Source organism: Oreochromis niloticus, linkage group LG16, assembly GCF_001858045.2.
Source record: "Oreochromis niloticus isolate F11D_XX linkage group LG16, O_niloticus_UMD_NMBU, whole genome shotgun sequence".
NCBI lineage: Eukaryota > Metazoa > Chordata > Actinopteri > Cichliformes > Cichlidae > Oreochromis > Oreochromis niloticus.
The window spans coordinates 15872398-15896824 of NC_031987.2; the positions used below are offsets into that span (position 1 = coordinate 15872398).

Consider the following 24427-nt stretch of genomic DNA (forward strand, 5'->3'; position numbering starts at 1 on the left):
TGCAGACAAGCCATTCTCTCCTTTTTCCTTCTGACTGACTTTTCTCTAGTTTTGTCACTGGTGGTAGCGATAGTACCTGCAGCCCATTTAGGTTTGCACAGGTCATCCCCAAGGATGGCAAATCCATCAAAAGAAGATTTGCTGTGTCTCCCAGCACAATCTGAAGGGTGTGATACTAAGAAGTGGGCCACTACAAGGTTACAGTTCTGCAGAAGAGCAATAACCTAGCTGCGGGGCAAATTTCTGTTCTTCTGCACAAATAGGAAGAGGAGAAGCATTGCTAGTGTCCTACAAAATGACCTCCAGTGGGCTACTCATGCATGTTTTTGACCAGACTGTTAGAAAGAGGCTCCATGAGGGTCCAGTATCTTTCAATAATACATTTGCTCACAGCACAGTGCCATGACTTTTCTCTGAGATGAGAGTAGGTTCACACTGAGAGCATGTGACAATCACAAAAGAGTCTGGAGATGTCATGGCAAATATTATACTGCCTGCAGCATCATCCACTATGACTACTTTGGCAGTGGGTCAGTGAGTGTATGGGCAAGCATATCCTTGGAAGGTTACAGAGACTTGCACTTCCTGTTGGGTATCAGGATGAAATCTCACTGTTATACATTGTGCTGGTGCACTGATCTCTGAGTTCCTCCTGGTGCAGGCCAGTTCCCAGTCTCACATGGCCAGAGTGCGTTGTCTGTTTCTTGATGACAAAGGCAAAGATGGTTGTAACTTCCCCTGGTGTTCTCTAGACTTGAATTTAGTTGAGAACCTCTGGGAAATTATGTATTGATGCCTAAATGCTGACAAAAAGCACCACAGACTGCATAGCAGCTCACTGATGCCCTGATCCAAATCTGGGGGACAATCTTCTAGGACACCATCCACAGTCTCATCAGAATGGGGTCATAAGCATTACTGAGCCACATTGTGACTCAGGTTGGATCGGCCTGTAATATCAGGTTTTAACTTTGCCATTTGGTGTAATCTTCAAGAATGGTTGATGATTATGAATTCTACTAACTGTGGTTATGTCAGTTTGTTCTCAAAGAATTATGCAACGTACATTTCAGTAGCAATTTTTTAGCTTACATTTCTTTCATCAAAATCCACTCTGTGCAGCAGTGGACATTGCATGTATTTTCAGAGATTCCCACATTTATTTAGTGTACACCTTGTTTAATAAGGACACAGTACCAGAACTTGGGGCTTAAGCCTGTGATCTTTCTTTTACTCTGCACATGGTCTTTCCACACATTATGACCTGAATCACTTGGTGCATTTACTGAATTTAAGGGTTAGATGGCAATCATCTAACTCAAGGGCATATATTTGGTGTTATGTGCTCCATGGTTTAAATGGGCAGGAGATTATCTAAACAAGGACTTTCTCACTTTCTGCTCTTTCAGATCATACAGGAGCTGGAGAAGCAACGGATTGAACTTCTAGGCAACATCCTGAAAAGATACAACCTCCAAATGTACAGCTTTGAACAGACCCTCAAACATGTGAGACATCCTGACCACCATCGTCCAGTACACGTTGAATCACTTCAAGGATATTATATCACCTATGCATACTTGTGCTACTTCTAGGGCCAAACACAGATAGAACAGGCGGTCCAAAGGGTGGACATTGATAAAGACATACAAGCCCTGGTAGAAGAGAACAGAAACACCACTGAAGATCACAAAGCCGAGTTTTTGATGGCTGATTATTTCGTAAGTCTTTGGTGTCTGAGAATCTGCTGTTGCATTTCAAACCGAAGTATTTTTTTCTGCAGGCGGTCGTCTCTGCAAGGGGCATCTTTTTATGTTAGTGTGTGCGTGCTGCAGATAAAAAAGTTACTGGTAGGGCCTGACAGAAATCCTGTACCGTGATCTACTCTATATTTACTGTTACATAAATATAGCTATACATATATACAACATATACATTTTTAAAGATGTGGCTTCTATGGAAATATGATGGTAACCTCAATGAAATTTTTCTGATTTAATAAAATTAGGGATATGTACGATTGGGGTGCAACATGCAGCATGACTGAAAAGTTTTCAGGACGAATTCAAAGTTTACATGGTACTTTAAGTCCACTCAAATCCTTGTAGATTTAACCATCAATGGTAGATTTTAAAAAATGTTTCTGACTTAATAAGTGACCAGTTATCTATGCTCAGGAGGAAGACAGCAAATCATTCATGGACAAAGACAGAAGAAGAGAGGCAATCAAGCTTAAACTTCAGCGCCTCGACGAGAATATTACGAAAACAAAGAAAGACTGTGAAGGCAAGCTGTGTTACGCAACTTTTAAAATAATAAGTAAAATCATTTGTTGTTTTTCTGTCATTCTAATTCTTACAATGTGTCGCAGGAATTGAAAAACTTATGAAAACATACTCTGAAAATCCATCTTTTTCTAACCAAAAGAACCTTGAGGAAACCGAGCAGCAGCTTGATGAGGTAAATAGTGTACAGTAATGCCAGAGTGGATGTGGATTTGTATTGCTGTGTGCTGTTTGATGTTTTCTTCAAACAGACCATGAATCCAGGGTTCCCAATTGCTCACTAATGTCAACTCATGTTTAGAATACTCTAAAATTGGATCTCCTGGAGGCTACTCACTACAAACTCTCTACATCGCTGTCTGAATTAGAAGGGAAACCCAAGTCCCATCACCGGTTCAGTGACAGTATTCTGAAATGGAAGGACAAGGTAAGATCTCCATTATACAGCCGCCTTTTGTTAGCACAGAGGATTTGTAACTAAAATGTGACTGGACTGAATCCTCAGCTTAATAGGAACAGACTTGATAGGGGGTTAACTTTAATCTCTTACTCAGCATACTCCATACATATCTACCAGTAACATATTTAAAGCAGATTAACTGGAACTATAGTGGAATATTGGTTTTACTGGACAGATGGTGCAAGTAAGAAACAGGATCTTTTTGATTTTCCTGGAAATAAAAGCACAGTGTGCACAAGTATCTTCCCAGTATCTGTTACCTTCATTATCTCCACCCCTTGCATCTTCAGCACTCCATCACCCTTCCTGTCATTCACACGCATGTATTCTGTTTTGCTTCTACAGACTTTCATTCCTCTCCTTCAATACCTCCACCTGCTAGCTTGTTGATTACATTTATTTTACACTTAATCAATATTTAGCATCAACTGGTGAATCAGGTTGCTGGGGCAGGTGTCTTCTGCAACAGGCCTGTCATAGCTGGTAGTTTGGTATTGCATCAATAAATATACTTATGTTTGGTTCACATGTAGAGGCAAAATGCATTTACTTGAGATAGAATATTTGCCTGTTTTTTCTGAATGAACTAAGATTATTATCTGAATGAAATGAAGATTATTTATATTCTATATTATTAGGGATCCTACCCTTTCCTGTATCTTGTGAGTCACTGCATAAACAGCATGAATGCATTTCTGATGAATCATCTTACATTCAAAATCGGCTCATAACATTACCACCTACAGTACATAAAGACACAAACTGTCTCGATGCAAAGCAAATTACAGCTAAATTACACTAAATTGGTAGGTAGGACAATTTGCTTGCAGGAAAATGAGCAAATGAGAACTTCTCTTGTTATTTCAAGGTATCTTATTAAATTGGAAAAGCACCAGAAATAGAAAGACTGGAATATCAAAAAGGCAAATTTTTTATTTTATATTACATCGTTGTACAGTTCTGTGTTTACACTTCTGCAAGGACAAATGCTGTATTTGAAACCCTTTTTTCTGTTCGAGGACTGTGAACATAGTCTAGTTCAGCTGGCTCGTCCAGTCAGACTCAGGAGGACACCCTTCAGATCCCGGCAGTCAGTGAGAGCTTCCATCATTTACAAAGGACCACCTCTGTTTGTGGCACAGCAGTCTGTGGATCCTTCAAAAAATGCCACTGACCAGGTCACTTCTACAAGCACAACACAGGGAAGTGAAACTGCAGAGAGTGGCAGCACAGTTAATGGAGTCTTGGAGCCTCACACGGAAGAGGACAAAGGACAAGGTAATTAATTTACAGAGCACAGATACAACTGTTTGTTTAAAATTACAACATCTGGAAATTCAGGAAATTAAAGCACTAAAAAAATTATTTTTAGCAGATAAAACAACCCCAGAGTTGTGCAGTATAGGAAAATGCAAGGCCATTTACAGCTTCACCCCTGAGCACGATGATGAACTGGCTCTGAATGAAGGTAAGTGACACTAAACTGCAGTTTACTATAAACGTTTGTATTTCTTAAAAACAAAGACTTAAAGTTTAACTGAAAAAATCATGTTTGACAGGAGATCTACTAGACATTTATTCCAAGGAAGAAAACGGCTGGTGGTTTGGTATGTTGAACGGGCAGACAGGCCATTTCCCATCAACCTATGTTGAAGAGCTACCTCAGTTAAGCAGCATTAAATCATCCGATGCCTGACCGACCCTGAATCAAATTCTAATCACAGCGATGCCAAACATTCAATAGAAACTTAGTCTGAAAGGAACAATACCTGTGTATGCACTGATTTTAATTTGGTTAATTATTCAACATTTGTCACATTCAGTTCTTGTATATTTATGAAGTGATGTACATTCAGCATCTTAACACTGCCCCCTGGGTATTTTGTAATGCTCCTAGGATTAAAGTTGAACATAACAGTAATATCAGATAACAAGTTTTTTCATAATTTATGTTACACTCGATACATGGTCGACTAACACGAGGCTTTAATAAAGAAGTGCTTTATTACATCATTGACGTCTGTAGCACGTGTAAAAAGATTTGTAACAAACAAATAAAATAAAACTGTTTACATCAATGTTTAAGTGGTCAGTTCCTTATTATTCTGGATTAAAAGGTAAGCAGTTGTCCAAATGTCCATTCACTCGCTGGGCCCACGTCCTCATTTAAGGTTTGACAGTGTTATCATAGATAAAGGTGAACGGCTTGGACATTCATTGAGCTGCGGTTTAGGGAAGGCCTCGAAGGGGATTGGCGGCGGCTCCAGGGCCGAGCAGATCCCCATGTACTAAATAGAAGCAAAAAAGTTAAAGAATTGAAAACACGTAAACAAGAACAGCTTGTAGAACTGGGGGAACATATAGATGACAACCGGAAGGACTGTTTGGAGGCGTGGTCCCACTCCTGAAATTCAGATACTTATTTCCAACAATAACCCTTCTGAAATGATGCCAAAAAAGACACTTCATCTTTTTAATAAGAAGAATTCACACTTGTTAGTACAAAAGAGTATTTGAAATAAAAATCTAAGAGTCCTGAAGTTGACTTTTTATTTAAAGATTTGTAATCCTCCTGTGACGACTCTCCATTGACTCCACCGTGCTTTCTTTAGTCCAAATTGCAGGGAGAAGGTCACTGCATGCTTTTCATCCTTCCCTGCATTCAATTTTAGCGACGCGTCTGAGAGATAAACTCCTTCCTCACATTTGCCAGGAATGCTGGTAAATTATTGGTCTCCTGAAGTCGCTTTTCCAAGACTGTCAAACACTCGAGCACGGGGTCACTGGAGACGACTGTAAAATAGAAAAAAAAAAACATTGACTGATTACAGTGGATGCAATAAAAGAGTGAGCCACAAAATATCAGGTTAAGTGTTCCAATGTTTCTGTCCAGTCTCATTTGAACCAATTTTACAAAGACATTAATATCAGTCTGTTTTTTGTTTTTCCTATAGCTTTTTAAATAATAACAAAAGCTCATATCTACATTTGTGAATCTCTTTGAAATTAATACACAGAAATGCTATTACATTACACAGGGTTGTGAAAAAAAAAATGGTAGAGGTGTTTAACTTACTCTGGTATGATCCGCTTTCATTAATCCCCATCGTGATGACATAGGCACTGTCTGGATCAGAGGGGCTGATGTTTCGAAAAACAAACTGCAACTTTTCACCTTTAAAAGGACAACAAAGTTAAAAACAAAGTTCTTGAGTTGTATCAGAAGAAGGGGCGTGTGTCACAAGGTGAAATCGCAACAACCAGCTGACCATCATTAAGATGCACAACACTTTTTCAGTAACAGTACACACGTCCAGAGTTTCTTCACGATCTGATTGTATTCACTCTGAGCTATGCATGTCTTTATCATTAATGATGATACATACAAGCATAAACATCAATCAGTTCACCATGGTAACAGGGATATGCAGAGCAGAGCCTTCATTTTAATCCACCAAAGGTAAAAATATTACTTTATGATTGTAGTCTTTCTATTCAGTGCATTCAACTCAACCATCAATTAACAATTAAGCAGGAGTTTGTAGGTCAGAATTACTCTAGTTTGGATATGTGCATGCAGACGGCTTCAGAAACATGATGAATGTGGTTCCACTGTTTTAACTAATTTCCCAAGCGTTAATAAATACTCAGTACTCATGTATTGAGTACTTAATCCATTCCGACAAAAAAAATCAAAAAATTATAATAATATTGATTAGTCACTTCTGAATAGCTAGAGCTTTTATCCTTATGGTTGTTTTATTTTAGAAAGTATCATAACCATATCAGTCATGATCAGTCTAAAAGGAACAGCAAGACCAAAACCTCTTGCACAAAAATCAGTTACAGATGACATAAACAAGAGTCGACAAACATATGTGTATCAAAAATGCATGGTTTTTGCATACCTTTAACCAGCTGTGTTTTGCCGAGAATTGTTCGTATCTCCAACCCCAGATGATCCTGAAAGACGAGTCTGGCTTTTTGGAGATTCTTCAGTCTGTCTTTGTTTGCTCTGTATTGAGATTCAATCACTGAAATGTAGGCAGAAAAAATAAGTGTACTATACAATACAGTCACAGTTTAATATCTAATTCATACGTTACACCATCAGTGTCACAATCACACAATCTTACGTTCTTTTCTCTTGGTTTGTTCTTCTTTAAGCTTCTCAATCTTCTGGATAATGTCCTCTTTCTGCATATCCTTCTCTTGAATCTCAGATATCACTTCAGATATTGCCTGTCGCTTCTCTTTTAAAGCCACTTTTTTCCGTTCGAGGTCTAGGAGGTAAACATTATGTCAGTACAACTAAGTCCTGAGATAAAGTGAAGATGCCGAAGCAGCATTACAAACCACCATTTTCACATGTACACCTGAACTGAGCAGTATGACCTACATTTAAGGTACATGCATAATACTGTGTGCCTAATTTACTGAAACTCACCTTTTTTGAATGTCTGTATTGTTTCAAACAATATGTCATCATCCTTACACTTCTTTAAACACGTATCTGCAACAGAAAACATTTATTATCAGCCAAATCTGAATACAATATTTTCTAATCAAGTAAGAAAATATGTATAATGTTGTAATCCTCTGTGCTGGATGATACTGAGTCTTAAAACACTCCAAAAATACAACTTTGGACCTAGTTGTTATTAAACCTGTAAGACTAACTGTTACTCATAATTAGTATTCTCTTTCTTTGACATGTTTGCCTTTATTGAATAGTGAAGCTGTGAAGATAGGAAAGTGAGGAAAGAAAGGGGGCAAAAGTGATGCAGCAAAGGGCCATAGAGTGTCTTAAAAACTAAAAAGTCCATGTGCAATTTTTTTCTATTGAAATAAAGGATATTCATAATGAAAACAAGCTGAACAGGGTAGCATTTGTGACAGATGTTTGTATATGTAGTTATGTCATTAAAAATAAATAAATAAAAAAAGTTACCAAGTGCTGACTTCACAAACTGCCTGTGGGATTGGGCCAACTCTGCCGTTGTGTCTATTATGTCTGTGTATGTTTTAAGCTCCTTGTTGTGGATCTCCTCCATCGCACTTGTAAACCTATCGCTCACGTTTGGGTCAGTGATGGACATTATGGTGCTTTGTTATGAATCTGTGGTAAAACACAAGCACAAGCACAATTTTCACTGCAGAGCCTGACAGCTGTAGTGGTCGGTCGACACTGGCGCAGAACAGAATACAGAAAAAACTGCTCAGAGTAATTTACTTGTCCAGGATATGAGTGCCGCCTACAATTAAAGACATTATCACGTAATGATGAAGATGAAATAGTAATAAAAATCTATAAAGAACATTAAAAAAAGAACATCATAAATAAACAGCAACAAGTAACAAATTTGCAAATAAGACATGAAATTAATTGCAGTTAATTGTTTTTGATTTAGCGCGCAAAGCAGTCAAATAAACTTTTAATTACATTTTTTTTTTTTTTTTAAATTGAGTTAACTATTTTAATGCTGAGCGCGCTCTAAATGCTGCTGTTTATTTCTAACATGAAGGCTGTACATTAGAGTTCTGGAACTTGCAATGGATAGAAACGAACATTAAGGGTTACTCTGTGTGCTCAGCTCTGACACTTTCCTGTAGCCTAAAACCTAAAACAAAGATGAGACCTTGCTTTGTGAGCAGATTAAAATGAAATTGATCTAATCGAATGAACAGGTATTTTTAGTATTCTCTATATTCTTTGCTCTGTTTACAAAGCTGTGTAAACAGCTTCCAGCAAGGTAAAACAGCCTTAGCAGCAGATTAAAGATCAAGTATAAAAACATTTCTTGCATCATGTATGCATGTAAATCACAGAATCTGATGTACAGCTACTGCTTAACAACTTGCACACATTCCCCCAGCAGAGAATCTACACGGCTTTTAAGACATGCTGTAAATAAAAGAATCTGAGAAAATGTGGCACTTTCTGCCAAAACATTGCTTCGTAATACACCCCTCAGGTGGCTGTGTGTAATCTAGCAGTGTATTCTTGGTAAATTGTTAATTTTATAGTTGTTAATGCTCTGGTAAACTTTTTTTCCTTTGGCTTAATATAAATCTTAGACTACCAATGTACAATGACCCAGAGGTTATGGAGATAAAAGCAAGATTAAAAAGTACAACAGTCCAGAATAGGCTGTGTTGTATTTACATTAATCTTCTAAAAGACTTATAGTTATTCACTGTGGCTGTTAGTTCCAGGAAACAATGACACCAAAACATTTCAAAGCATATCAAAGAGTACAGCTGAAACCATCGTCATTTAAAACAGTTTTAAATGTTTACTGGCAAAAGTAGTTATTTAATTAGTTCACAATCGACCTGTCGCTAGTAACAGCTGGCTTTATTATTTAAATACAACATTATTTGTGCATATCCGACAACCGGTGACATAACAGCTACACCAGATCCTACCAACAACATTAGCATGCTAATGCTAACGTTAGCCGGGGGAACATTAGCGGTTAGTTCGTCATCGATTAGCTTGCAAATGAAACCAAAGGATATTTTACACATTTGGCTTAAACTAGTCAGTCCATTAACGTTTCGGTGTAACACTCACATGTTTTGAAGAGAACTCTAGATTTGTGTCTTGCTGTTGCGCAGATCGTTATTTTCAAAAATCCGCGGTCTACATGGAGGGGGCGGGCACTCAACGACAACCGGAAATTACGTTGAATCATTCATATTATTTCCTCTGCTTTCAAATTAGCTAAAAACTATTATGTTTTTAAACCGAGAAAACAAAGTTTAAAAATATTAAATAGCCCACTCCTCTTGCTAAATTTATATTTATAATGATATATATAATGTTTTCAGGATGTTTTTTGCTGAAACGATATCCCACCTTGTGGTCAGTATGTGGAAGTTCAGATGGATCCGAAATTCCGTCCAAACTATATAAAACAACATTATACTTTTTTTCAGTATTTGTGCTCTGATTAGAATGGGAAGATAACTGAATGCTGACAGATGTACTCAGTGAACTCTACTGTGCCAGATGCCAGATGGGCTGTGTTTTTCTCTTGCAGCATTATAGGAAGCTCATTTTGTTGCTACGTTCACTGAGAATGAGAATATTAATGAGGCTGAAAGGATCCAGCAGGTTACGTGGAACTGTCTTTCTTCGTGTGTACAATGGCTAATATTTAACAATTGTAAAAGCAATGTTCTGTGAAAAATCTAATGTCTACATGCTCAGGGTGTAAACAGTTTTTGTGACATGTCTTAAAATGCTGAGCCCTAATGGCTTGGGAACATTATTTTATGTTGGGTTCAAAGCAAAGATGTTGCAGTTGTTGCCATGGCTTCATTGAATGATTTATGATGCCAGGTTGATATAAAGTTCCTGAGGTAGGAAAGGGTTCACGGTGCTTTAGCTGGCATTGAAGAAGAAGCTGTTGCAGTTGTGTACATAGATAGGGAACCACATGGATTTTGTCTACAGCTTTGGTGTGCAGGTTATACAGTACCTGCAGAACAACTACTGGCAATACCATGACTTCATTGACTTTGTATCAGTAGTGGGTGACCCTCGTAATATTTTCTCTGTTTATTTCCCTCTCTGGTTCCATCTCAGTCACAATGTTGGCACCAAGATGATTTGGGTGGCTGTCATTGGTGACTGGTTCAACCTTATTTTTAAATGGTAAGCCTACTCTTAGGTTAGTATTTGTATCTTTATTTTATGTATTTCTGAACTTTATTCTTATATTTTCTTTTGCAGGATTTTATTTGGGCACCGACCTTACTGGTGGGTGCAAGAAACACCCTTCTACCACAATGATTCAAAACCACATTTGGACCAGTTTCATATAACTTGTGAAACAGGGCCAGGTTAGTATGCATGTACGAGTCAGTACTTAAAGCTATTAAAGTGTAGAAAACTTTATTTAATGTTTCTCTGAACAGGCAGTCCATCTGGTCACGCCATGGGCTCATCATGCGTGTGGTATGTGATGATCACTTCTGCTTTAAATTTTGCTCGGCCCTCCCGAGCCTCATCTGTACGCAGCTTTCAAAGGTGAGAGGTTATATACATCTTTACAATTAAGTTAGTTGTCGTGTCTTTTTTTTGTCTTATGTAAATATTTATTATTCCTACAGGTTTTGTCTTCTGAGGTCCTTTTTGTGGATTACTTTCTGGTTCATTCAGATAAGTGTTTGCATCTCCAGGGTTTTTATTGCAACACACTTTCCACATCAAGTTATCCTCGGTGTTTTCACTGGTGTGTTCCACTCTGCTGTCAAAAAAAAATATCTGATATATCTGTTGTTTTGTGTTAGGACTAAAAATCTTTTTTCTTTCTTTAATGTGTAGGCATGCTGATTGCTGAGGCCTTTGATCACATCCCCTCAGTCTACAATGCAAGCTTGAAAGTTTACCTCCAAACCAACATTTTTCTTTTCTCTTTTGCTGTTTGCTTTTATCTGCTCTTCAAACTGTTGGACATCGATCCCATGTGGTCAGTCAGCAAAGCCAAGAAGTGGTGCGCTAACCCAGACTGGATCCATCTCGACACGACACCTTTTGCCGGTCTGGTTAGAAACCTGGGAGCCTTGTTTGGTCTGGGCCTGGCAGTGAACTCTGAGATGTTCGTTCAGAGCTGCAAAGGGAAGAACGGCTGCAAAAGTATGTTTAAACTCATGTGCGTGACTGCAACGCTCACATTTCTGCAACTGTACAACTTTATTAAAATGCCCACCCACACTGAGGCTCTGTTTTATATACTGTCGTTCTGTAAAAGTGCTTCAGTACCTCTCGGTGTGGTTGCTGTTATTCCTTACTGTGTTAATTTGCTCATCAGAGAGCACGAAGAGAGGAAACTAGCTTAGACTGTGGAGCAGCTTTCAAGTTTTACAATATTACCCCCAACACTTATTGATCAAGGATATCAGCAAGGTTGTTGGCAAACAAGTGTAAATATGTATGTGTATTATGGAGGTAATCACACAAGGACTGAAACAGTGTATTTAAAAAAAAAGTTGCATTTGTGGGTTTAAATAGCATGTTTTTAAATTTTCATTTGCTTGATCTGTTGCTTACCTGAGTCCATTCTATGGTGTCTGTTTTATATGTACATCACAATAACTGTAAAGACTGTTGAATTTCTTATTAAAGAGTTTCTTTGGGACCTTATACAACCCTGGAATCATTTGGGAGATGCTTTTGCCTGAAGTTTTTTCCCATTTTTTCTTTAAGAATATCCATCCTTTTTAGGGTTTACGCCCATGTTTAAGAGGTTACACACAAATTAGAGCACAAATGGTTTTTGAAAACTTCATTTTGACAGTTAACACCACAAAAGCCTGAAACAAAATCAGACCTCCAGATTTTATTGTGACCCGTTAGCCCATCAGTTCTGTGTAAAAGCCAATAAAAATAGATAGATAACAAGTAAGATCCCTTACCACTGCAGCTCAGATGAAAGAGCAAGTGAAACTCTAGATTGTCAGAAATGACAGTTTATCGATATTTATATTATGTCAGAAATGTCAATTATAAAAGTTTCATTTCTAGTTTTTAAGCACTTTAAATGTATGGACTTACAGCTTGCTCTGCGTGCGTTGAATAATTTCTTGTAGTTCTCTTCATGAAAACTTAGATATTAATCAGCCAAAATAAATGAAGCAGAACAGAAGCTCTGATGTAACTAGATTAGGCAGATTAGTTAAACTCCCCAGCAGAACATATTTCCACGTTTTTCTCCACCATCCCGGGTTGCTTAGCATCCAGCGGCACCTGAGGCTGGCTCTGAATTATGTAACTGTCCTAAGTGCGTAGGCTCCTCATTAAGCCCAGCTCGAAGAAACATCTGTGTGCCTGGGTGCTTTATTATCAACTGGTACTGAGAGTGCAGCTACAGAGAACCACTCGGTAGCCTGAACTCTGTCCACTCCAGCTCCAGCATAGTTAATATAAATATTTATGAAAACTAATTTGGCTAAGAAAAGATTTTTTTTCAATACAGCCACAATTTAAAGGAGAACTTGCTTCAGTTATAAAGACCTCTGCTCACTATGTTATTGGTTATGTTTAAATATAAAATGAAAAAATTATAATTTGATTTCAGCACCCATGAGCAAAATATTTCCTCCTTACAGATAAAGTACTCTTTCTGACCTCAAAAGGTCCAAAGTTCCCAATTAAATGGTGGTTAGCGCTGCTGTGTCACAGCAAGACTGTCCTGGGTTCAAATACGTTTGCCAGATGGGGCCTTCTTTCTGGGTTAGGTTAATTGGCAATTAATTGGCTGTAGGTGGTAATGGTTGTTTATCTCTCTGTATTAGCCCTGTAGTAGACCTATGACACATTCACTGTGTGCCCTGCCTTTTCCTCTCTGGGAGCTATGATGGACTCCATCCTCCCGTCACCTGAACTAGCTGAGTAGAAGAAAATAGATGCTTAACTATCCATAATAACTCCTTTATGTGAAGTTTAAAACAATACAGTAAGATGTATTATTTTAAACTGAAGAGAAATGTTGATATTTTGGTAAGAACAAGCCATACTAAAACATTAGAAATAGATTACTTTAATGATTGTATTATTATACAATTTTAAAAAATATATATATATTAAAAAAAAACCAATAACTGTGGTTCAGTGATACAAACGTGGCTTAATACATGCAAAAGTCTTAATCCTCATCTTCTTCATTTATAAACACTCATTACAGGCAAATAAATATACACAAAAGAGCTTTATCGTCACATAATTGATAACAAAAACAGAATCTTGTGTGGTTTACATCATTCCATTTGGTGTTATTTGGCAAAGTTTAGATGTGGAGTCGGTGGTATCCCAGTACTTATGGACAGATTTTATGGAGTTAAATATATTAAATGTTTATGTGTCCTTCATAGTTTGGGGAAACCTGAAGATGAGTATCAATATTTAATTGAATATAGACAAAAATATCTGTATATTTTAGGTTAAGACCAAATGCTTATGAGATGGAGAAGTTAATTAGCATTAAAGATGCAATTGTACAGAGTAAACTGCCAAATTTTGTAAAGAAATTGTATCTGTATTTGGACATGGGGGATTTGCTGTATGTATTAATTTTTTAATGATGATGATGATGATGTGTACTGAAGAAAAGAAAATTTCTATATTTTCTTTTTTTATCCTGGGAGGGCGTTTTATGAAAACGAAGTAGAGTTATGCATTTAAATGAGCAGGATATGAAGGACGATTTTCCAAATGGTTCAAGGTTGCAACTAAACAGCTCTGTAAATACAATAAGGGTCCTAGCTGATAGGAGCACCTGTTGTGACCAGTTTGTAATAGGCGCCCCTCTTGGCCATGAGTTTATCATGTGTGCCTTGCTCGATGACAGCTCCGTGTGACATCACAGCTATGATGTCTGCAGTCTGGATGGTTGACAGCCGGTGAGCGATGACGATGCAGGTTCGTCCTTTTCTTGCCTCATCCAGAGCAGTCTGCACGGTCTGCAGGACGAAAAATCTTTGTCATCAGCGAGTTCCTTTTGTGTGTCATGGATATATGATATGGATATGTTGTGGCAAACTTTCATTTAAAAGAGGACTTACCTTTTCACTTTCAGTATCCAGGGCAGACGTGGCCTCATCTAACAGCAGGATCTTGGGGTTCCTGACAATAGCACGTGCAATAGCGATGCGTTGTTTCTGTCCTCTTGACAGCTGCGAGCCCTGGGCACCAACCTGAGTCTCATATTTCTACCAGTTTGAAAGAGAGAGGCATAAAAAGCAGCAAGTTATACTCTAAGTTCACCACAAGTCATCTTTAAAATGTGTGTTTGTTTGATTTTTTTTTTAGGATAGCAAACCTATACTAAGTGCATTTAGCATCCGCTCTGGAAAACGCTTTTAACACTGCACATTCTGCCAGTTTCCTTCTGAAAGTAACTATAGGCAATCAACATCACATTCAATTTAGCTTTAATTCTTAATTTATGCTTAGTTCGTTTACTCAGCTTTCTTTTTAAAAAGTGACTGACCAGACAACATTTCATGTCATTTCAGTCCTTCTACTCACATCAGGAAGCGTCATCACAAAGTCGTGAAGATAAGCTTTCTTAGAAGCTTCAATAATCTCCTCCATGCTGACACTGCGGGTGTTATCTCCATATTGTATGTTCTCAGCTATACTGCAGTCAAACAAAACTGGCTCCTGGGACACTATCCCAATCTGAGATCTTAGGAAAGGCACATTGACTGAATGAGATGGGACGCCATCAATCACCTGAAAAGAAAAGGTGACACAGTTACAACAGAGTGAATGGTTTTGCTCACACTGAATACATTTTGTGTATCTGAAATTAACATTTAAATCAGTCAACACACACCACTTGCCCTTCATCAGGGTCATAGAACCTCTCCAGCAGTTGAACGCTGGTGCTTTTACCGCAGCCGCTGCTCCCAACAAACGCCAAAGTCTGCCCGGGCTTCACAGACACACGGAGGCCTTTCAACACCTGGGTGTCCGGTCGTGTGGGATAGGTAAATTTGCAATTGAGGAAATGTATTTCTCCTCTGAAGTTTTCCTAAAGATAGATGACAAGATTCACAAAAGTAACACTGGGGCTACATCTTACATCTCATGAACCATTTCAATTTCAAGTTATTGACATTCACCAACCCATTTCTCTCCATCTGACTGGCTTATGCTGATTTTAGGAACTCTGTCCAACAATTTGAAAAACTGGGCAGCAGCGGTTTTGGCTTTGGCATAATCTGGAGTGAATGAGGAAGCTCTGCCCAGTGCTGTCCCACTGATCACGACTGCTGAAATCACCCTGGGGAAACACATGACCACAGTGTTGATGTTTGGCAATCACATCACAAAGCTGAACATGTCAAAAAGCAAGATTTTTACCAACCTAAAAACAAACATATATTGCAGACCCTCAGCCCTGACCAGGAAGCCTCCATATCTAAATGAAGCAGCATAAGCCATGAAGATGACACACTGAGCAAAACCAAAACAGAGCCCATAGATGTTGGCTTTCTTCTTGGCAGACTTATAAGGTGATTCAAGTTTCTGCTCATATGAATCCACAAATGAGCTCTCTTTGGCCAAACCTGCAATGGTTCTGATGTTGGCAAGAGCCTCACTGGATACCTGTGGGAGAGAAATCACTTAACCACAAGAAATTCAAAGCTGCCTGTGTACTGGTATGATATTAAAATGGAAGACGAGCTTACCTGACCTGCTTCTTCCATTGCCTTCTTATCTTCATTTGCAAAACCTGTCAGCATTTTGGCTTGGAATACCCCAGACAGCCCAATGAGCGGCAGGAAGCACAAAATTACCAGTGTTAATTTCCAGCTGAAGTAGAAGGCAATGATGAAAGAGACTCCTATGCTGGTCACTGAGTTAACAATCATGCCAATCTGGGATCCTGTTGCCTACAGAAATTATTCAAGCATGTTAAAAAAAACCATTAAAAAACAAGATTTTAATTGTAAAACCAAACTGTGAAAACAGTCCTGAAGTTTCCAACTTACCCCCTGAACCATGGATGCATCTGTGGCCAGTCTGGTGGTCAGAGCTCCAGGACTGTTTATAGGGTTATCAAACCAGCCAATCTCTTGTTTCAACATGGCCTGGAAACCCACTTTTCTCAGGCGGCGCGTCAGAAGCTCTCCAGATTTAGCAAAAGAATATCCCTGTAATATTAAATGTGGACTGTAAAAATATCCATAAAATACAGTATTGGCCACACATTGATTCTTACCAATACTATCTACTCAGTTCAATTCAGTTTCAGTTTAATTTATACAGCGCCAAATCAGAACAAGAGTCACCTCAAGGCGTTTTATATTGTAAGATAGACCCTACAATAATGCATACAGGGAAAAATTCAACAATCATATGACCCCCTATGAGCAAGCACTTTGGCAACAATGGGAAGGAAAAACTCCCTTTTAACAGGAAGAAACCTCCAGCAAACCAGGCCAACCACCTATGGAAAAGAAAGAAAGAAAGAAAGAAAGAAAGAAAGAAAGAAAGAAAGAAAGAAAGAAAGAAAGAAAGAAAGAAAGAAAGAAAGAAAATGTACTGGCAGAAAATTACCAGTAATTTTTCTGGGTTTTTTTAAACAGATTTTTTGTTTATTTGTTTGTTTGCTTACAACATGTATCGGTATTCAAGTAAACAAATGCTCTTCTGCACAGTGCTGTTGCATTTTTGTGCTGTGCTTCTACTTTTATATCTGCAGTCGTTGTGACATAAACACGAGACAGATGAAAATGCTGTGCTGGTGTGGTCTCCTTATTAGACTCACTAATACAGACATTATTTAATCCAATCTGGTAACCTTTTTCAGAAAAACTATGGCCCTTTTTCCCCAAATCATGACGACAATGTCAGACCTTTGGATCTTGTACTGTGGTTTGAATGGTGTTTGTATGTTTTCTCCTGGAGTGGAAAGCAAATGTCCCCTCACTGGTACATTAAAGATTTTTCTGCTCCACTCTAATTTAATAAAGCTACCAACAATTTATCCACTTTTTTTGGTATTTATGTTACCTTTGCCTCTGTGCATTAATGAAACCGCAGTATAATTAAAACCCATGTTGCCAAGCCCCACCTGTTTTACCTATCTTGACTCTGTTATGACTGCTTTCATGGCACGCCCAGGCACTTCAGTCGTCAGATAGCCACACACGTGTAGAACATGTGCAGAAAGGCAGGCGTTGTTCACATGTCACCTGTCTTACGTAATTCTTCATTTTTCACCTATCACACTGTTGCAGTTCATCTTCTTCTAGAGACATAAACAATTTCTCCACAACTGCTATTCTCGATTATGTTTTGTTTGTAATATTTCTAAGATTGCAGCAGCATACCTGTAAAAACTGTGAAATGAAACTAGCCACGGCCACGACGCAGAACAGAACACATATCCCATTGATCTGTTTCCTCTGTTCATTCAAGTCCTGAATTGCAAAAGTCTGTAAAAACAAATACCAGTGAAATATTTTAGCCCTTGCTCAAACCAGTTGTACATGTAAAAGATGACATGCGTTCTTCATGAGAACAGCTCTTACCCCAAGAATCTGGCTGAACAAGATGGCATAGACGGGGTTGACAGAGCCGTTGACCGCAGCTCCCAGTGAGCCAAGCAGCATGTAGGGCCATTCCTGCTGATTGTACTTAAGGATACGTGCCACTGGAGCAGGCTCTACATGTTCTTCCGCATCATTTCGTTGCTGTTAAAAGATATGTGTAAGGACCATTGTTTTTCATAGAACAGTTATTAATGAATTAATGAATTAATAGCACGAGAGGAATCTCTGTACATTTTCTGATGTGATATTCGTGTCCGTAGCAATCTTGAGGCTGCCTGATAGCGCATCAGGGACAAAGTCATTTGACAACTGGCTCCAAGATCGCAGCCGCAGAGAGCTCCTGCAGGTGTAATATAGAGAATATCACAGTATTTTCTTAATGATGATCTTTTCTCATGATCTCCTTCAAGTGGACTTACTGTACCTTTTACTGGATCTACGGCTTCCACGGCTAAACCCCCCTGCTTTTAGATCAAAGTCTTCTTCAGGAGCCTCACTGATCACATCTGGAAGTAAAACAATCAAGCATTAAAGTTTCCTTTGAGATTTGACAAACACAAGAAATAACTGTAACATACTTTAAAGGATTTCCCCTTTGAAATGCCCAGATGGCATTTAATGTTTGGCCTCGACTGAAGCCATTAATTCAGCATAAGCCATAGGTCCAGTTCTTTTGTGGCATTTAAGCTACATATGGCCAACACAGCACCACAGCGCCAAAGCTGTAAGTGTCATGAACAACCCAAGGCCCAAACCTTCTGCTATGTTGCTATGTGACTGAGAGCTTTGAAATGTGCTCTTTCAACCAGTCAGGAAGGCCTTATTTGCATGCGATAATGTGGAACAGCACAATAGGAAGTGTACATGGTGTAAAGGGTGCAGAACTTTTAATTATGCATCATCACAATGTAAAGCATCTACACCCTGTAACTGTATCAGACAAACAACAGGCAGCCAACTTGTTATCCTGACTTTCAAACAGTGCATGAAAATGTCTGACTAGTGCAGATAAATATGGCTTTAACAGGGAAAAAGATACAAAATGAATTTGAGAAATCACCAAAGGTTGGAACATATTCTCTATCAGATTAAATTTAGTTCTAAATTTAAATGTTTAAATTTAGTTTAAATTTTCTATTCTGGACATAATTGGGCTTTTAATTTTGTTTAACACTTGAAGATTATACCATAAATTTTGATCCAGGCATTTTCATTTTCTTGCACCAAAAGTCTAAATCTAGTAACTGACAGACCACATGAATCCTACCACTAGTTGTGTTGGTTTGGCCTTGGCTTTGCAGGGTGACCAGAGTGAAGTAGACGCCTTGCTTCCCCAGTAAATCGCTGTGTGTTCCTCTCTCCACAGCCTGCCCGTGCTCAAATCCTATAATAACATCTGCATTTCTAATCGTGGAAAGACGATGAGCTATAGAAATCGTCGTCCTGCCTGTGCGCACCTGCAGATATGGTTGTTATTAGAGTGTCAGTCCACTAAACAACATGCTAATGAAGTCAAAATGTATGAAATATAAAAAATGGCTCACATTATCCAGTGCTTCCTGGACTACAGCTTCACTTTCATTGTCCAGGGCAGATGTGGCCATATCCAGCAAGAGGATCTTGGGGTTTCGGATGAGCGCACGAGCTATAGCAATACGCTGCTTCTGCCCTCCGCTCATCTGGCCTCCACCTTCACCCACCATAGTTTCAAATTTCTGGAGTATAAGAGGCAAAGATTTTTTTCGTTGATGTTAAAAAGTACAAAATTACAGCACATGACTGTAAAACTGCCGTAACTTCTGCAACTGTGCTGTATATCATTTTTAAATGTACCTGTGGTAGCTCCATAATAAAATTGTAGGCATTAGCCTCTTTTGCTGCCTGGATAATGTCTTCCATGGTTACTCCAGGTCGACCAAATCGGATGTTCTCTGCAATGGTGGTAGCAAACAGCACTGGCTCCTGCTCAACAATCCCAATTAGAGAGCGCAGCCACTGGATGTTCAAAGTACGGATGTCATGACCGTCCAAAGTCACCTGAGAAGGATATTTGATTACAAGACGTTACAACGAAGCCCCCAAACATCTCACTGCATTTGTCTGATAAGTTTCTCAGATAGTTACCGTTCCTTCCTTTGGGTCATAAAACCTTTGAATGAGCTGGACTGTGGTGCTCTTTCCAGATCCACTTGGTCCAACAAATGCGGTGGTTTCTCCTGCTCTGATCTGCATGCTCAGATTATCTAAAATCTGAAAAAGGTTGTTGACTTTCAGTGAGTGTAAAACTGAAACATGACACAACAAATACCAAGCAAAGAATGTTACCTTGACGTCAGGCCGGGATGGGTAGTAGAAGGTGATATTGTGGAACTCAATATCACCTTTTACTTTGTCTAATTTGTGACCTTCTTCTGATAGACAATCAATTTCCGGTTCCTGTGAAAGTAGCAACAAATACTTACTTCATAATTTTAACATTGACTAACTTGGGTCTTCTGGCTATGTAAGTTAGCTGGTTTTACCCGGTCAATTGTCTCAAAGATACTCTTTGCAGCAGCGCGACCAGAAGCGAAGGCCTCCAGGCACGGTGAGGCCTGGCCAAGGTTCATTGCTGCCATGAGTACACCAAAGAAAACCTAAAACAAACACAGCAGCATTAAAAGTCAGCAGTTTTCCATCTGTTTATCCTACAGAGTATCACCATTTAGAATTTAATATTTCATACCTGAATAAGAGTACCAGCCGTCATCTCCTTAGTGTCGATGACCAGTTTAGATCCGTACCAAAAGGCCAGACCATAGCAGAGGAAAATGATGCACCACAGGTATCCCTGAAACACTCCTATGATTGTTCCTCTTTTAACTCCCCAATTCTGAGCTTCCACAAGGTTTCTGTCATACCTGTGCAAAATTTGTATTTTAGCATCATTACAAATAAAAGTATGAGCATTTATATGGTACTACAAAATACCTTTCAGCTTCTTTTTCCTCCCCTCCAAAAGCTGCTACCGTTCTGATGGATGACAGGACCTCATCAGCCACGGCCCCTGCCTTTGCATACGCCTTAAGCTCTCGTCCTGTCAGTCTGGCCACAGCCTGCAGGAACCAGGAAGAAAAATGCACAAAATTAAAACATATCAAAGCTTAAAAATGGCAACATGACCAACTCTTAACTGACTATCAAACTCTTACCATAGCCATCAGTCCAGCACCTATACCAATCAGAGGGCTCACTGCTATGACCACCAGAGTCAGCTTCCACCCACCAATGAATCCAACCATGAAGCCAAAAATAAATGTAGAGATCCTCTCAATAAATATAGACACCTGATCAGCAATGGCACTGTTAATCTTGTTGATGTCACTGAAAAAAGAAAAAGAAAAAAGCAACAGAGTGTGTAAAAACATGCTGAGCAAAACACTGATAACAGCCTGATCAGCAGGCAGAGAGAGACACAACGTACTCAGATATCCTCGTGTTTAGTTCACCCACAGAGTTGCAGTCGAACCAGCCTATCTCCATTCGCATTACTTTTCTGAAATAAGTCTTTCGAATTCTCTGTGTTTGCTTTGCAGCCGCCGTCACCCAGAATGCAATCTAAAATGTAATTTTAATAAAAGGACATCACATTATACAGACACAAGCCATGCATTTTCAGAAAGGATTTAAACAAACTCCATATTTTTATTCTTTAACTCTGGATTACTCCTTATTCTGGTTCTTGGTTCAGCTCATCAGTTCATCCACAACCTGAAACAAACCTTTCCCTTTCAGGAGACTTTTCTTCTGATTGGCTGCCCTTCATATTCAGACGGTATGAGCAGCACATGGAGGGGGGATGCTGTTCTTACACAGCCATGAGCCTGAGATGACCACGTTAAAGATATCCCCTCTCATTAACAGCACAAAGGCCAATAGGTGATAGAGATTTGCCAATTCGCTTAAATTGAGTGCTAAGTGGATATTTAAAATTATTCACCAGAAGTGACAAAAAATAATCAGAAATTAAAGCTGAGTATGTAACATGCATACTTACCTGAAAGTAACTAACAATAAGAACACCAAATCCAATCCCAACATAGTAATACGCAAACAAGGTCATCTGTGCTTCAATATCCACCCTACCAAGAGAACAAAATGAGTAACAGTAACAACAATATCTTGGATGAGTGACGAAACGTTTCTCCCACAAAACGCTACGTCCAGATGAACAGATTCAACTTTTGGAGAGTAACAACAATAACTCTTTACTGTAGCAACAATCTCATCTGGAATAAACAAATGACTTACCCGCAGTAGAGTGTGGTGTTTTCATCCGTTTCATACACGGTGCCGTTAACCCAGTAAATAGTATTGTTGTTGCACGTCTTGTTGGGATCTTTCAGCTCTTGGACCTCGCGCTCATAATCCACAAATGTGTTTGTCATCATGCCATAAACGAGGAGCATGAGCGGTGAGGCTGCACCGTGTACAAGGGCACACACACTCCCCACCACCATCATCACGATGTCTTTCCAAGTGGCAAATCGGAACTGAAAATGGGAAATTGTGCATTTGTACTTGTGGCTATAAAGAATGTTTCGTGCTTATCTACCTTTTTTTTTGATGATTCAAGATTAAAGGTAAGGAAAAGAACAAGCTTTTATAGAGTAATGGAAAAAATATTTACCAGCTGAAAGTATCCAATACTCAGAGCATTTTCTTTTTTCTTCTCTTCCCTGTAAAACATGTAAATAGCCTATGACTGTAAATGACAGAAAAACTGCAAACACATAGCATGTTAATGTCTCCCAACCCAAACTTACCCATTTTGACTGTCAGCTGAAAAGAAGGGAAATTCTAATTAGAGTAATTGCTTAGCTTTTTAAAGCAAAACTATTAGTAACATATATGTAATGATATTTTGTCTTTTTTTCCACTAAAAGTAACTCACTCACCTTCTTTATCTGCAAGTGAGGGTGATGTAAGACTGACTTTCTTCTTCATGTTTGCCGCTCTGAATCAGGCAGTTGTATACTTAGTTTCTGTAGATAGAAAAGTTAAAGATTGGAATAAATATCAATGTAACTTAATATACTTTAAATGTAATGTAAATGAGGCAAGTTACACTGTATTTTATTGGCACAAACAGACAGGAAAAGGGATGACATGATCTGCTGAGAATTCAATAATTTCAGACACGCTAAAAGCGTGTGGGTTGAATTAACTTCAGTTATTTAATAAAAGTCTTTTTATCGTGCTGTCTTGTTCATTGTTTCCAATTTTTATCCAGCTGCTTGGACATACGAAGGACAAGGGAAATATTTCAGCAGCGCATTACTCTGCACAAGTCAGAATACCAATATAAATGATAAAAGATTAAAACACAATAAACGACATGAATAATTATTAATGGGTTAATAAACCACTCTTGGTCTTAAACCAGTATATCAGAATCCACATACCTGGACTTCTTGGCGAATCTCTGCTTTCTTACGAAACCCACCAACAACGCCGAGGTTCTTCAGAGGAATGTCCTATCTCACACTCAGGTTAACCTATGCCTCCCCTTTTATAATATCTAATCCTCCATTAGACTGATAAACGTCAGCAATATTTGCTGACGTTTGCAACTCTTTGCAAGTCTTTGCGAGACAAATTTTAACTAAGTGAAGTCAGTGTATACCTACTGCCTCTAGGCTGATTCCTTTATTTTAAGAACAAATTCTAACATTTTCAGAAATTATATGGTTACGAAAGAAAAAGAAAAGAAAACATCGTTTAAGGCAAATGTATTAACTTGTTATCAGAAGTGATTGTAAAAAGGGTTTAATGACCGCGGGGACATTCATTATGGGTAGGAGTTCAGTCTGTAATTTGCGTCATTGTGAAATTTTGATCCCCACCTTTCATTAGCAGTCATTAAAAATTTATTTACAAAACTTTTTATTATTTGCAAATTTCAGTGAACAAGTGAGAGCGAAGAAATAAGCTAACTACTAACTCTTCTACTGCTAATTTTAAAGCTGGTTATGCTGATATGAATTACATCATTAGAATACATTTAAATATTTGTTAGCCACCTGTCTCCTTTACATAACTGCAACTACTTTGGTAGCAGTGTGAGCTTCTTCAATTTTGATTTTTAAAATAAAAGTGTTGATACGTCATAACAAACACAATTCTAGCTCACTCTCAGGTTGGAAGAACAAATCCTAGTAAATAAGCAGAGTTTCAGGGAAGGAGTGAGGATATAGGGGTTAGTGTTTGTGGGATGGTGATGAAGGGCCTGGTTTTGGAATTTGCTCCTGTTTTACAGCAGGTTATTGTTCACAACACCGGTGACTGGGCCCCACTCTGTCAGAGCTCCTGTGTTCTCTCACCCTTACCCTTACATCAGCTATTCTTAAACGTTTAAATACTTTAAATAATGTAATTGTTAGTGTAAAACAAAATGATGAAATGATAAATCCTTAAATAAACAATAATATCGGGCTGAGGCCCCTGGAAAATACCATAAAATACTGGAAATTTACATCACGTAAAAATACTTACATTTTCCGTAATTTAAATACAGATCATTTCAGTATTTTTACCAGATAAGAAATTAAAATACAGTTGTTTTAGC

General features: G+C 38.5%; 4 protein-coding genes across 11 annotated transcripts in view; 2 read left to right on the forward strand and 2 right to left on the reverse strand.

The window, feature by feature from the left end:
* The window catches only part of nostrin (nitric oxide synthase trafficking), a 7403-nt gene extending 2579 nt beyond the window's left edge, over positions 1-4824 (forward strand). Inside the window, exons 9-16 of one of the 2 annotated variants that reach the window (XM_005452961.4) lie at positions 1410-1508; positions 1596-1721; positions 2178-2286; positions 2372-2460; positions 2587-2712; positions 3765-4023; positions 4118-4213; positions 4305-4824. In XM_005452961.4, coding sequence (XP_005453018.2) covers positions 1410-1508; positions 1596-1721; positions 2178-2286; positions 2372-2460; positions 2587-2712; positions 3765-4023; positions 4118-4213; positions 4305-4441 — 1041 coding nt within the window. In that variant the 3' untranslated portion in view covers positions 4442-4824. The remainder of the gene's footprint in view (positions 1-1409; positions 1509-1595; positions 1722-2177; positions 2287-2371; positions 2461-2586; positions 2713-3764; positions 4024-4117; positions 4214-4304) is intronic. The other variant, XM_003447394.5, reaches the window with a different exon arrangement.
* spc25 (SPC25 component of NDC80 kinetochore complex) lies at positions 4597-9467 on the reverse strand. Its single transcript, XM_003447330.5, has 7 exons — positions 9323-9467; positions 7697-7864; positions 7193-7258; positions 6882-7028; positions 6654-6779; positions 5822-5920; positions 4597-5538 (listed from the first exon to the last, which is right to left on the reverse strand). The coding sequence occupies exons 2-7, from the start codon at positions 7842-7844 to the stop codon at positions 5414-5416; spliced, it is 711 nt and encodes a 236-aa protein (XP_003447378.1). The 5' UTR covers positions 7845-7864; positions 9323-9467; the 3' UTR covers positions 4597-5413.
* On the forward strand, positions 9206-11893 carry LOC100699749 (glucose-6-phosphatase 2). 7 transcript variants are annotated; one of them, XM_025904021.1, is made up of 7 exons: positions 9475-9613; positions 9792-9865; positions 10340-10408; positions 10487-10596; positions 10672-10783; positions 10867-10988; positions 11081-11893. In XM_025904021.1, exons 1-7 carry the CDS (start codon positions 9581-9583, stop codon positions 11593-11595), a joined length of 1035 nt encoding a protein of 344 aa, XP_025759806.1. In that variant the 5' UTR covers positions 9475-9580; the 3' UTR covers positions 11596-11893. The 7 variants fall into 7 exon arrangements, with proteins under 7 accessions (XP_025759809.1, XP_025759806.1, XP_003447441.1 ...); XM_025904024.1 differs by lacking the exons at positions 9475-9613; positions 9792-9865 and adding an exon at positions 9206-9223; XM_019352532.2 differs by having other exon boundaries at positions 9487-9865.
* Positions 11894-13279: 1386 nt separating this feature from the next.
* On the reverse strand, positions 13280-23763 carry abcb11a (ATP-binding cassette, sub-family B (MDR/TAP), member 11a). The gene is made up of 28 exons (XM_005452962.4): positions 23265-23763; positions 22758-22844; positions 22626-22641; positions 22490-22538; positions 22111-22352; positions 21857-21941; positions 21284-21417; positions 21012-21183; positions 20791-20915; positions 20546-20720; positions 20343-20456; positions 20146-20256; positions 19945-20070; positions 19654-19857; positions 19365-19535; positions 19088-19277; positions 18245-18326; positions 18052-18160; positions 17800-17961; positions 17599-17703; positions 16255-16416; positions 15952-16155; positions 15627-15868; positions 15386-15542; positions 15093-15290; positions 14783-14989; positions 14317-14463; positions 13280-14214 (listed from the first exon to the last, which is right to left on the reverse strand). Exons 2-28 carry the CDS (start codon positions 22804-22806, stop codon positions 14014-14016), a joined length of 3939 nt encoding a protein of 1312 aa, XP_005453019.1. The 5' UTR covers positions 22807-22844; positions 23265-23763; the 3' UTR covers positions 13280-14013.
* Between the last annotated feature and the right edge of the window lie 664 nt (positions 23764-24427).

Excerpts from the sequence above, each read along its gene's own strand:
- spc25 (XM_003447330.5), bottom strand. The coding sequence starts at position 7,844 with ATGTCCATCACTGACCCAAACGTGAGCGATAGGTTTACAAGTGCGATG. Across the intron at positions 6,780-6,881 it reads ACAAACCAAGAGAAAAGAAC|TGATTGAATCTCAATACAGA; the intron begins GTAAGATTGTGT and ends CCTACATTTCAG. Across the intron at positions 5,539-5,821 it reads TGAAAGCGGATCATACCAGA|TCGTCTCCAGTGACCCCGTG; the intron begins GTAAGTTAAACA and ends TCTATTTTACAG.
- abcb11a (XM_005452962.4), bottom strand. The coding sequence starts at position 22,806 with ATGAAGAAGAAAGTCAGTCTTACATCACCCTCACTTGCAGATAAAGAA. Across the intron at positions 20,457-20,545 it reads CGGCTGGTACTCTTATTCAG|GTTTTCTTTGGTGTACTCAT; the intron begins GTATGAAATATT and ends TGTTTGTTTTAG. Across the intron at positions 19,278-19,364 it reads TCCAGGAAGCACTGGATAAT|GTGCGCACAGGCAGGACGAC; the intron begins GTGAGCCATTTT and ends CCATATCTGCAG.
- LOC100699749 (XM_003447393.5), top strand. The coding sequence starts at position 10,191 with ATGGATTTTGTCTACAGCTTTGGTGTGCAGGTTATACAGTACCTGCAG. Across the intron at positions 10,784-10,866 it reads TCTGTACGCAGCTTTCAAAG|GTTTTGTCTTCTGAGGTCCT; the intron begins GTGAGAGGTTAT and ends TTATTCCTACAG. Across the intron at positions 10,989-11,080 it reads TATCCTCGGTGTTTTCACTG|GCATGCTGATTGCTGAGGCC; the intron begins GTGTGTTCCACT and ends TTTAATGTGTAG.